This window comes from Mytilus trossulus, chromosome 1 (genome assembly GCF_036588685.1).
Source record: "Mytilus trossulus isolate FHL-02 chromosome 1, PNRI_Mtr1.1.1.hap1, whole genome shotgun sequence".
Classification (NCBI taxonomy): Eukaryota; Metazoa; Mollusca; class Bivalvia; order Mytilida; family Mytilidae; genus Mytilus; species Mytilus trossulus.
The window spans coordinates 9,433,172-9,447,407 of record NC_086373.1 but is presented as its reverse complement, the minus strand read 5'-3'; the positions used below and the strand labels follow the sequence as shown (position 1 = coordinate 9,447,407).

At 34.1% G+C, this 14,236-nt stretch overlaps 1 protein-coding gene across 1 annotated transcript; it reads left to right on the top strand.

Annotated features, from left to right (window-relative positions):
• The first annotated feature begins 360 nt into the window (after positions 1–360).
• LOC134714571 (carnosine synthase 1-like) lies at positions 361–6,721 on the top strand. The gene is made up of 3 exons (XM_063575930.1): positions 361–499; positions 4,626–4,746; positions 5,484–6,721. Exons 2-3 carry the CDS (start codon positions 4,633–4,635, stop codon positions 6,657–6,659), a joined length of 1,290 nt encoding a protein of 429 aa, XP_063432000.1. The 5' UTR covers positions 361–499; positions 4,626–4,632; the 3' UTR covers positions 6,660–6,721.
• Positions 6,722–14,236: the final 7,515 nt, after the last annotated feature.

Sequence of the window (14,236 nt, the reverse complement as noted above, 5' to 3'; positions counted from 1 at the left end):
CCCCCTAAATCCGCCTCTGCAATAACAGTGTTCAATATGATTTGTTCCCCTAAAGAGGGAATAGATACATTTAAATGTAAAGTACGAGGTTCCTCACTTTGTTTTGAAATTGTCTTTTGTCTATGCATCTGTGGACCCTTCGTGCCGTAATAATCTACAAACTTGGGTTCATTCGAGTAAACAGTACCGGAGTACTTTGATTGCATTAGTCTAAATTTTATTTACGCCATGGCAATGACCGATAACAGCATGTTCATTAGACAGTTCAGTCTACTACGCTTTAGCCAATATTTTATCACGAGAACGGTTGATGGTTTTGTTGACATATAAACTTAAACGGGGTCACGTACAAATTGCTACGTATTTAATAAAATTTTATGCAACAATAACTTAATTTCATATAAAAGGGATGTCAGTCAAGTGATGTATTTGAATGAATGGTAGTTGTGCTGTCTGACATATTTAACTTTTAAAAAAAAAACCTGGAAAAACACGAACGGTAAGTTATAACGTCTTTTTTTGTACACATTTTACTTTTGTTCAGCTAAATAGATGTCCATTGTTTTTGATAAGGCTGCAACCAATTCATTTTAAGGTGAGGGGGTGCATGGATAAACTTTTACGGCGAAATTTTGATTAAGCCCATTTGTCCAAGCTTGCCAACATGATTTTTTTTATTCCAATCATCTTGTTTTGCGGCCATTTTTTGGTTCAGCCAACATTGATATTTCGAGACAGTTTACGGTTATTCTGTATTTAATTTGTAATTTAAAAGTCATCGATCATTTAAAAAAAATGGGAGGGGGATAGAGACTCTGACGTGGAAATTGTTTTGAAAATTCCCAACAACTGCCCCCCCCCCCCCCCCCCCCCAATCGAATGGTCTGTTTCTGTTACATGAAAGTACATTATTATAACTGAAATCTGAAATTTTGTTTCAGGCGCAGGGAGATAACCACAATTTATATTATGTTTTATAAGTTCATATAATTGTAAGCCGAAGTTTCTTGCGTTAACGTACGTCAGTTTCGTTTCAAACGTAAAATTCTCTAGTAGGGGAACAATAACATTGATATCAAAATTGGACTAATCGAGGGGGGGATTACAGATACCATATATTGTTTTAGGCTTTTTAATAAAAAAAAAAATCAATTATTTGCTCTTCATTTTACATAGTTGTTTTCTATAAGAAACAATACACACAAAAGTCCTATAATTTGGTTGTTTTTGTAAACCTCCGATTTGTATCTTATTATTTACTACAGTACACTCAGCTGTTTGGTCTTATTCAGTGATATAATTAAACTCAAGCTAGATATTATTATTATCAGTATTATTATTTTTACGTAAACGGTAGTATAGAATTGAGATCATGGTACCCAATTCTTTCACTAAAATTAATTTGGAGAGTTTAATTTTCATAAAATTATGTCAAAGTATAAACTTTTACACTTTAACAAAAATTTCAAAATTTCAAAAAATTTGAACCAACAGTTTTGTCAGAAAAAATACACTGGTTATATAGCAGTTTGACAAACACCAATTTTGATCATTGAGAAGCTTAATATTCCTTTTACAACACAACGTCATTAAAAACGTGAAGCTGACTTTACAGAGTTATCTCCCTGTAGTGTTAGGTACCACCTTAAACAAAAGTTTTCCTATTTAATTAAATGGTCGTTTGGTAAAGCTGAATGTAGATATATTTGCTGCAACTCATTTAAAGCCTTCTTCTCTGATGAGAAAGGTAAATATGCTAGATATACTTACTGGAGGTGTGATGAGATTATTGAAGCTGTTAATTTTCTCCTTGATAATATTTACGTACGTTTCGGCAACAAAGTGTATCGACAGGTTGTAGGAATCCCCATGGGCACTAATTGTGGCCCTTTAATAACAGACTTATTTTTATACTGTTACGAATCACAGTTTATGACTAAACTCAGTAACGACCCGTCGAAATTGCATTAAATTGATAAATTCAATAACACTTACCGTTATCTTGATGATATTTTTTCGTTAAATAATCAAGAATTTTCTCAATATACTGCTGAAATGTACCCCAAAGAACTTTCTTTAAATAAATCAAATGTATTCGGTAATAACTGTCCTTTCCTGGATTTAAATATTTCGGTTTCAATTGGGAAACTACACACTTAAATTTACGACAATAGAGACGATTTTTCGTCCCCTTTTGTTAATTTTCCATTTTTAGATGGTGATGTTCCTGTGGCACCATCTAACGGTGTTTATATTTCACAACTTGTTCGCTATGCCCGTGTCTGTTGTGTCGTTTTTAATTTTTAACGAACGCAACCTATGTATTACTGGTAAAATTTTTCCATAGGTATAAAGATTTGGTTTTGAAGTTTTGTTGTATCTGTAGAAAACTTATTTCAAACGGGATAGCACATCCTCAATTTTACGGAAATGTTGTTATAAACCGTACTCGGTAATTTAGAAATGATCCATGTAAACTTGTTGCTCCTTTGAATAAACTTAATTCTAAAAGGTTACCTTTTCAACACTGTAATAAGATCATTGCATTTTGTTTTTATTGGTATAAATATGGATTTTGTTATCAGTAGATTAAAAGCTTACTAAGTTTTACTAGTATGTTATATATATATACATTTTCATGGATCTACAATCTGTCGATACCTGTAACTTGGAATTGCACAGGGTCATATTTTTCTCTGGCTGTTTATGACGTCTTTACACTAAATACATTGTATGTTAGATGTGTACGGATTGATTGTTTAGTCTCAGAGGTATGATTTTTTTTATTAGTTGTTAGTGGCTTTGAACTAGCTGTCAGATACTGAGAGTACTCTCAGATCTGTTCATTGTGTCTTTTTGTGTCGGGATGTATAAGTACCCGGCCACGTCCACTTGTATTTTTTGTCTATCTGTTGAGTTAAGCCTTTTTCAACTGATTTTTATAGTTCGTCCTTATGTTGTACTGTTATACCACTGTCCCAGGTTAGGCGGAGGGTTGGGATCCCGCTAACATGTTTACCCCCCCCCCCCCCCCCACACACACACATTAATTGTGTATGTGCCTGTCCCAAGTCAGAAGCTTGTAATTCAGTGGTTTGTGGATAGTTGTCTCATTGGCAATCATACCACATCTTCAATTTTATATCATAAATCTTTATTTCAGGACGGAGAAGTGGTGATGGTTTAGATATCGAGTGATTACATTAACATATACACGAGTATTCATAAATTGAAAACTATCATGTAATAAAAAGAGTGTAGCAATGGATATAAATGAAAGAAAGATATCAAACATAGAAAGACATATATTTAAACATGAAAATAATCTATTAAACACTAACACATATATATTTTCTCAGATACGTAGATATTTTCTCAGATACGTCAACGTATCAGAAACGGATACGATACGTCTTTAAATGTCCCACTTCTAATATGAATAAATTAACAGTTATTTGGACAGAGAGTTGTCTCATTGGCACTTACACCACATCTTCCTATATCTATTATGAGATCTCAACCCTCTCTTTTACCTCTAGCCAATGTAGAAAAGTAAACGCATAACAATACGCACGTTAAAATTCAGATCAAGAGACGTCCGAGTTCGATGTCAGAAGATGTAACTAAAGAAAATATATAAAATGACAAAAATACACATAACACCAGACTACTATATCAGTTAATAACTGACATGCCAGCTCCAGACCTCAATTAAACTGATTGAAAGATTATGTCTTCATCATATGAATATCAGGCACAATCCCTCCCGTTAGGGGTTAAGTATCGTACTATCATAAAAAATATGAGAAGAACATAACTCGTGTCATGCCAACAACTGTTTTTAAAAAAAATGTGTTAAGTTCCGATGCAAAGACCCTATAGGTGAATCAATATTAAAGTCAAAATATGCAATGACCTGACAACAGTATTTTACAAAGGCGTTGGTCAAGTGGCACATTACGAAATCTGCCCTTTTCGATCTCTAAATGTAAAGTTCCGCTTCGCATCCGGGCTATCACGGATCGTTGTTGTCTTGATAAACACTTTTTCAAGTATGGCTCTACCTTATAGTCAGTTTTTATGTTGTTATATGTTCGTAATTTAGGCATATCTTGCAATGTATTTAGCCATCATTCCTGTTGATGCAGTTCAACGAGCTTGTTCTTAACACAAGATACGATTTGAGCCGTTGGTCGTCGTTCTGAGTTTTGATTGAAATACACATCTTGTAGACTACATTTAGTCATTATTGTTTTTACATCATTACTCCACATATCGGCAGTAATGGAATAAGAGGGATATGAAAAGACGTTAACTTTATGTTTCACTAATTAATACTGTCGTGTTAATTGTAAAAACTAAAAAGTAATACTAGTAACAAAAAATACCAAACTCCGAGGAGCATTAGTCAAAACAGAAAGTCAAAATGAAAAGGCTTTAGCTCAAACACATCAAACAAATGGATAACAACTGTAATATTTCCGACTTGGTACAGTTATTTTCTTGGTGGATTTTACCTGGTGAAATACTAGCTTAACCTCTCACTTGTTTGACAGTCGCTTAAAATTCCATTAAATTGACAACGATGTGTGAACAAAACAAACATCTTTTAATACATTATTTAGCATAGCAATGATCACACCACGAGAATTTCTGGCTATGCAGGACAAAACTGTGTTGGTGATTGGTGTTGGTGGTTATTGTCAACGATTTATTTGGGATGTTTATAAAGAATTTGGAATTAAGGTAAGTGATACAGTGGCTTTACATAACTTAATTATTTTATGTTACATGTATGTTGACATGTATGCTGATATATTTTTTTTTCCAGTAGTTTATATTCATTTTCGAATTAAGCGAATAACATCTTAACAGTTCACGTTCAACAAATTAATATAATAAAAGCCACTTCCCATTTAACTACATATATAAAATGTGGTAAGAGTGCCGATGAGAAAATAAAAGTCATGCAAACGAGAAATTCAACATAAAAAAACTAATTTATAACACAACAATTTACGAAAAACTGATATGACAGACTGGTATTGTCAACGTATATTTGTTTCGTCTAACAGAAGTTCTTTGTTCTAAACAATGTCATAATATTTGTTCCTGTTCCTGTTGGCACAAATATTCGATACCCAAGGACTTAAAATATATACGTCCCTGACGGAACCAATAAGTGCAATACGGAACAGATACTGTAATAAGGAACACATACTGTAATACGGAACAAATACTGGAATACGGAACAAATACTATAATACAGAACAATTACCTCCAATAGAATTAATACTACAGAATATTTCTTCCACTTATGAAGGAACTTTAATTTCGTGACAGCATGAACCAATAACAACGATAGAACTTAAATCATTCTGATGCATTCCATTCTATTCTATTATAGTCTATTCTGCATGACTTAGGACAAAGCTACGTTTGTTTTTATTTCATTGTTGTTTATTATATATGTTCTACTGTAGATTGTTTTGGTTGACCCTGATGATAAAAACCTTGCCATTTCAAAGGTTACAGCATTTATTGAATACGACTTTCAGAGTCACCAAACGGACCAGGAGCATGCAACATGCATAATTAAAATTCTAAAGGAGAAAGGAGTAACAATTGACGGCTGTGTTACATTTTTAGACACATGTGGCCCTTTAGCCGCAATCATTTGTCACCATCAAAATTTACACGGCCCAGGACAAGAAGCAGCATATGTGGCTAAATATAAAGGTACAACTTATGAGGTATTAAAAACAAAAGAGCAGACACACCAGTTTATTGTAAAATGTTACCAAATCAATACTTTATCTGACATCGAAAATGCATTTTCTTATGTTGGAGTTCCCGCCGTTATGAAACCGGAAAACGGATGCTGTGGTGCCGGTGTAAAACGTATTACAGATTTAGAACAGTTCAAAGTGACTTATGAGAATGAAGCGTTAACACATGGAAACAATTTCACATTGATGGAGTTCATAGAAGGGACTCAGCATGGTATTGAACTTATACTATTTCAGAGGGAGCTAATTGCTTCGTTTGTAACCGACTATGGCCCAACAAGGAAGGATAGATTTACAGAAACAGCCGCCACAATGCCTAGCTGTCTATCAAAAGACGCAGTAGAAGAACTTATGACTGCTGCACATAAATGTTGTATTGGTATAGGGTTGGTCGACGGGGTTTTCAACGTCGAAATGAAAATGACCTCTGATGGACCAAAGCTTATAGAAATGAATGCTAGAATGCCTAGTTTTTATATAAGGGACTGGGTATTGACATGCTATGGAATCGATCTTCTATTGTATACTTTCATGACTTGTTTAGGAATTCGTCCAGAAATTACTAAACCGGTTCCAACTCATCAAATAATGGGCATAGCTTGTGTACCGTCTGTACATAAAGAACATTTGACGAAGTTACAAACGGTTGATCTATTCAAAGATATGGATAACAAGGGAATTATAAGTTATCACCAATTAAGCAACAGTTTAGAAGATTGTGAAAATGATGGAAATGAAATACCATTTTGTTCTCTTGCTTTCATAGATCAAGATATCCGAAAAACAAAAGAAAAACTATTAACAGTTTGGAATTCAATAGGTTTCAACACGGACAGTTACGATGTAAAGGAATTTTTAAAACACTTTTAAAATAGATAAAAAAAAAATCTATTCGAAACACTTCAATTTGTTTATTTGTACTTAAAACCATTATGTTCCTCTTTAAGATACATTGCAAAAAAAAACAACACCAAATAAATAAATCGCACCATGGCAGTACATATCACGTGATAGATAGATAGATATATATTTTTATTAACCAATCATTGTGCCCAAAATTTGAGCTTTACAATCAAAATAGTTGATTTGATAGTACAAACTGATAGTTTAGAAAGTTTTACCTAATTTAGGTATTTGTCTATCAACTAGTCACCTGACTCCTGTCTTGAGACAGGCACAATCAAATGTTGCGGGGTTAATCAAAGTCATGTCAATACTCATTCCTACTCCTTGTATTGGTGTTGTCATATCAAAATATTACGTTCTTTGAAAGGGATACAATAATGAGAAGGTGCTTGCATAAATTAAAAATATGGCCGGAGGGGACACATGTGTTGTCCCTCTGGCACAGCCGATGTGGACACGTGCGTCATATCCGATAGCAATGATTGCATATGAGAAGAATAAACGAATATAAGTTACATTTCCGGACTTAAATAGAATTAGGTATACAAAAAAAAATGTTTGGTCCTAAAATTTAATATTATATTTCAACCATATAAATTTGTAAACAAAATATTATACACGTCCACATTAGGTGTAAACAAAAACAAATGAGGACAAAATTGTGACCAAATAAACACTTCAGACAATTCTGAAAAACATGAGGCTTGTTAAAATTCAACAACAAATGCCATCAAATATTTTTTGGAAAATATGTGTGATAATATGAAATGTAATCATGTAGTAAAAAAATTGCAAGTCAAGAATACCTTAACTTGAATACAGTGTTTCCACTGCTCAGCTGGTTCTACCATCAGGTGGATCCCCTCTCCTCGACTATTTCGACGCTGTTCACGACAATTTCTAGGGGGTGCACCGACTGAGTTGATCAGGCTTAGCCAGGAACCAGCTTGCTCTTCAACTGCCCTTCCCTTTTCCTCCATACCCAACCAGAAGCTTCCTCTGACTGTCTCCCAACTTTCCTACCAAGCTTCTTCTTACTAGTCCAGTTAGTCCTAGCTTGCTGAACAAGTTTCCTCCTATGGCTTGCATCTGCTGACTGTCATAGTGGTTGCTAAATGTTATCAAAACCAAGTCGTCCTGATTTTACAACTCCCACTATGTCTTTATCGCCTCTCTGTATCTTCAACAGCGCTCTTGGCCATCAACTTCCTTCCTATCCTGACATAAACATTTGCTTTTTATCCTTGTCATTTGCGCAGTCTCTTCAAGTAGATGGGGTGTCTAAATTATAATCCAAAGAATTTCTTAATAGTTTGCCAAAATGTAGTTTATATCCTGCTTGTTTCAGAACATTAATAAAAAGAATGAGTCACCGGACTTATTTTCACACTACAGGTTGAGCAAAATTGTCAAATTTTGTATAGATTATGCATGAAAAACCCAATATCTGGTCATAAAACGAAAACCACACCATAGAATTTTGAAATGAAATGTGAGAAGATAGCTCCAATATTATTATTTCAGATAAGAAGAAGAAAAAATGGGATCACCGGACTCGTTTTCTTGATACATTATATATAAATATACTAAATAAATAAATGATTTGGAAAATACGTTGAAGGTATAAAAAGTCATGAGAATTCCGAATGCAATAAGGTTCTATCCGGGCACTCTGGTTCTAAACCCTGGTTCCATCTGGGTTGTTTGGTTCTGAACCTTGGTTCTTTGGTTCGAAACCATGGTAACTGGTTCAACATCCGGGTTGTTTGGTTATAGCAACCCGAATTCCTGGTTCCATCTGGGTTCTTTTCTAGATTATTCTAATGTTCCCGTTGAACTTGAAGAAGATAACCACAAGTATCCGAATAAAAAGGTAAAGTAGGTCAAAGACGCTAAAATTGTTAACATTTCAGGATCGACGGTTAAAGAAGCTGTAAGGTATTTATTTTCTCATTCTAATGATTAGGAAACTAGATAAAAATAAAGCATCGTTTAGATTTTAAAAATAAATCGAAATGGTTAATTATATCGAACATTATTTTATTTAATTCAGTCGTTCTGTTTTTATTTATTTCCTTTAATATTTCTAGACGTTTTAAAACAACAAAATTTGGAGACCTGTCGTTCAATTGGCCAACGATATATGCATCTAGCCACTTCACCAGTTGACGAATTGCATATATATTTAAATGCACATTTAAAGTTCGAATGCATTTTATTTAATAGCCGCTTTGTAATAATATCAGATTTGATAGAAATACGTGTGAAGTATATAATATGTAACAAATCGTTTTGTTCAAAACGGAATCTTAAAAGACATTTAAAAAGAAAGTGATGATCAATTTAAGTTTAATTGAAAAATAAGTTATAAAATATAACAATAAATTTGTCAAATTTGATACTACTTGTGAAATATTATTAAGGCATGCATTAGACCGTTGGTTTTCCCGTTTGAATGGTTTTACACTAGTAATTTTGGGGCCCTTTATAGCTTGTTGTTCGGTGTGAGCCAAGGCTCCGTGTTGAAGGCCGTACTTTAACCTATAATGGTTTAATTTTTAAATTGTTATTTGGATGGAGAGTTGTCTCATTGGCACTCACACCACATCTTCCTATATCTATATAATCATTATAGGCCAAAAAGAATCACTTCAAAATGAAGATTGAATATTTTTATAATAAAATTGTGTGTGTGTGTGTGTGTATTAATGACAGTGCTGGTGGAATGCGTAGCACCAGCACACTAGTCAGAACTTCTGTGTTGGTACCATAGAAAAGGAACATAAACTGCGGAGTTACTCTAGTCCGTTCGTCCCGAACGTAAAAAAAAAAGGGTTCCGTTGTTTTAACTTTAGTGGCCTCAACCAAATACTACAAAACTTATACACAAAATAAAAAGAAGATGTGTCATAAGTGCCAATAAGAACACTCCACAAAAGACTAAATGATACAGAAATTAACAGCTATAAGTCACCCTACGGCCTTCGACAATGAGCAAAGTCCGTACCGCATAGTCAGTTATAAAAAGCACTGAGAAAGAAACGGACAAATTATGTACAAAAAATGAACAAAAACAAATATGTAACACATAAACAAACGACAATTCATGAATTAGAGTCTCCTGACTTGGGACAGGTACATACAAACAGAATGCGGCGGATTAAACATGCTAGCAGGATCCACACCCTTCACCTCATGTGGCATGAGAGCCAAAGAAGAACTCTCCACAAGAGACCAGGTAGCACAGAAATTAACAACTATATGTCACCATACGGCTTTCAACAATGAGCAAATAGGTATAGAAGATGTTGTATGAGTGCCAATGAGACAAATCTCTATATCCAAATAACAATTTATAAAAGTAAACCATTATAGGTCAATGTACGGCCTTCATACGGAGCCTTTGCTCTCACCGAACCACAAGCTATAAAGGGCCCAAAAACTACTAGTGTAAAACAATTCAATGGAGAAAACCAACGGTCTAATCTAAATAAAAAAACGAGAAACGAGAAAAACGTATAAATTACACAAACAAACGATAACTACATCAGATTCCTGACTTAGGACAGGTGCAAACATTTGCAGCTGGATGAAACATTATTATAACATCACAACATAGAAAAAAACACGATAAAACGAAATTCAAACGAGGAAAGCAATGGACAAATGTAAAGGCCACTGACTTGCGACTGGCACATGCATACTAAATATAGGGCGGGGTTGAACATGTTAGCGGGGTCTTCACCATCTCCCTAACCTAGCTGGGACAATGGTTATTTCCACATACAAAAAAAATGAATTTGAAATTTGGTAGCGTCACTTTTACCGTTCAAGAGTTATCATGTTCCTTTAAAAACATAGAAAATGCTGAATTAGCGTTTTCGTTCTTTTAAATAAATTTGACTCAATCAAATTTTATAAACCTTATACGTAATGCGTATTACCCCCATAACACGCTCTATCAAGTTCGATATTTGGTGGTGTTACTGTTCAAGAGTTATTAGATATAAGAAGTTGGTACTAGTACTAATGATACAGATATCAACACGTAGACTAAAGATAGGAAAGATCATGCTTAATCTGCTGTTTCTGTTCTTTAACTTTAGTTGCCTCAACCAAATGTTTTGAAACTTATACACAATGCTTATGGTCAATTAACAGTCAAAATTACGTGAATCCTGTTTCTATATGTGGAGTTTACTTGTGTTTTCTTTTCACAAGCAGGGGCATCTGTGGCCCATAGACATAGTGTACATTTATTTCAGTAAACGGTTTATTTACTTCCTTTGGCTTCTACTTCTATTAGAATTAACTTGCATATTTTTTTAGGATTGCGGTGCAGTTTGATAACAGACAGTGACCAGCATAAAAAAGTGTTTCACTAGATTGAGCTCTTTGTCTAAGTGTACTTTAAAGGTTCTTAATTCGCACTGAGTTCAGTTTATTGACATGCGTATACCTTCGTGTGATTTTTAAGATGCTTAAACAGACTATCCATATCAACATGTCCATCAAATGAAATCCAAGGTAAAATGATTGAACCATTTTGAATTATCAATCTATCACAACTTGCAGTACATGGTGCTACTAGAGCAGTAAATATTCTTTCTAATTTTCACAGCAATAAAAAGATTTAGTTTTCATTTGATCAAAACATTCTTCATATCAAAAATTGAGAATGGAAATGTGAAATGTGTTTAAGAGACAGTAACATGACAAAAAGGCAAAAAGCAGTCAAAGGTCACCAATGGGTTTTTAACAAAGTGAGAAAATCCCTCGCCCGGCGGCGGACTTCAAAATGTGTACTAGTTCAAACTCCAATACATAAAACCGATCTTACAATTAAAAATATACAAATATAACTAAATATTTAATAAAAATATAAAAATATTAGATATGAGTGCAATCAGAAGATTCTCCATATACTTCAAACATAATATACAAGTTGTACAATGAGGGCAAAGGTCAAGATCATATAAAGTTTCTCGTGCCACAAGACATCTTATGACAATACATCTTCATGCTACATATTCAGAAGCAAGCTAGGTCAATTTAGAATTATACTTCTAGTTCAGGGTAATATACAAAGGAACACACTGTATACATCATGATGATACACCCACACTGCATAGGTCAAGAGTCAAAAAGTCATAGTCTGGTCAGGAGTTCCATGCCAAAAAAAACCCACAAAGCAGTCCTGCACGAAATTTCATAACGTATCAATGTCTCATAGCATGATGCACTACACATGCCGAATACAGCAAACATAGGTCAGGGACAGAAACAGAAGTCATGTATCTAAACTCAATAGAACAGTACTTGTATTTCAGGTCACTATATGCAAGTGCCTTCAACATAGAACATAAACTCTCGCAACAATTCAAAGTTAAAACGTCTTTCACAAAAGTTTGAGCAGGATTTTTTGCAACGATTACCTTACCACTGTTAATCGAAAATCGGATCTTAAAACTAGGGTTTACCATTAATTTCTAACCTTACCATGTGATATCACTATGGTAAACTGATAGAAACACTTGATGCAGTCATGAAATTGAATATTTGCAAAAGTACGAAGAGAACAATACAAGACAGAGTAAGAAACAAATGAAAGTAATTATACATACGAACTTTTTATCACAATGCACAAACAAGAAACCGTAGTTTTCATTCATTTTATTCATTTGAAATGTACGCTCTCGTTAAACAATGGAAATTAACGCTGTATATTTATATAAACGATCAATCTTGTAATAAAAGGTGTAAATTCCTAACACAGTCTATTGCTTTTTGGAATTTTGGGTCCTCTATGCTCTTCAACTTTGTATTTGTTTGGCTTTGTAACTATTTTGATCTGAGCGTCACTGATGAGTCTTATATAGACGAAACGCGCGTCTGGCGTATAAAATTGTAATCCTGGTGCTTTTGATAACTAGTAACAGTAACACTATCTGAATGATCTGCCCTTGCATTTGAGTTGTCTCCCCTTATTTGGCAAAGTTGTAAACAAATGAATCGTAAAATACAACCATAAATATGATAAAACATGGCATATTCTATATTATAATGAAAAATCTTACTTAGGAATTACCTAATAATTTCAAAATTTGCACAATTTATCAACAAGAGTGCACACGCTGAAATGTCTCGCCTTCTTTACTAATCATTGATATTTTGTGGATAGTCTTCAAAATAAAAGCTTTATTACAACTGTCACATAATATACAGCTCTATTACAACTGTCACATAAACTTGACATCTCAATCAAGATAAAATAAAAACACATAAACTTAACATTATCCAAGAAAATTAAACATTGACCAATGAACCATATGAAAATAAGGTCAAGGTCAGATGGACAATGCCAGGCAGACATTTACAGCTAACAATTCTTCCATACAACAAATATAGTTGACCTATTGCTTATATATTAAGAAAAACAGACCAAAAACACAAAAACTTAACACTGAGCAACATGAGCAATGAACCGTGAAAAGGAGGTCATGTTCAAATAAAACGTGCGCAACTGACAATAAGATCATAAAATATTTCCATACACCAAATATAGTTGACCTATTGCATATAGAATTAGAAAAAAAGACCAAAACTCAAAAACTTAACTTTGACTATTGCACCATGAAAATGAGGTCAAGGTCAGATGACACCTGCCAGCTAGACATGTACATGTACACCTTACATTCATTTCATACACCAAATATAGTAGACCTATTGCATACAGTATAAGAAAAACAGACTAAAACACAAAAACTGAACTATAACCACTGAACCCTGAAAATTAGGTCACGGTCAGATGACACCTGCCATTTGGACATGTACATCTTACAGTCCTTCCATACACCAAATATACAAGACATATTGCTTATAGTATCTGAGTTATGGACTTGACCACCAAAACTTAACCTTGTCCACTGATCCATGAAATGAGGTCGAGGTCAAGTAAAAACTGTCTGACGGGCATGAGGACCTTGCAATGTATGCACATACAAAATATATTTATCCTATTACTACTAATAAGAGAGAATTAAACATTACAAAAAATCTTTAACTTTTTTTTTCAAGTAGTCACTGAACCATGAAAATGAGGTGAAGGACATTGACCATGTGACTGACGGAAACTTCGTAACATGAGGCATCTTTTTTACAAAGTATGAAGCATCCAGGTCTTCAACCTACTAAAATACAAAGCTTTTAAGAAGTGAACTAACACCGCCGCCGGATCACTATCCCTATGTCGAGCTTTCTGCAACTAAAGTTGCAGGCTCGACAAAAATCTAGACCTTGTTTTCGGGTATTTCAAAATCCAAAATGGAGGAAGACACCATATCTACCTTAACATCATGACTTGTCTGGGTTTGGTGACTTTAAACTCCTCTGTAATAGAACACAGTAGTAGTCGAAGTTTTGAACTGGTGCTGTTCAAAACCAATCCTGATAATACTCTTTGAAACCCCAAGTCATTTGCGTAAGTGTCTGTTGAACGTTATCTCTAAACGTTCAACTTTGGTAAGAGGTACTTCGTACAT

Excerpts from the sequence above, each read along its gene's own strand:
- LOC134714571 (XM_063575930.1), top strand. The coding sequence starts at position 4,633 with ATGATCACACCACGAGAATTTCTGGCTATGCAGGACAAAACTGTGTTG. Across the intron at positions 4,747-5,483 it reads ATAAAGAATTTGGAATTAAG|ATTGTTTTGGTTGACCCTGA; the intron begins GTAAGTGATACA and ends GTTCTACTGTAG.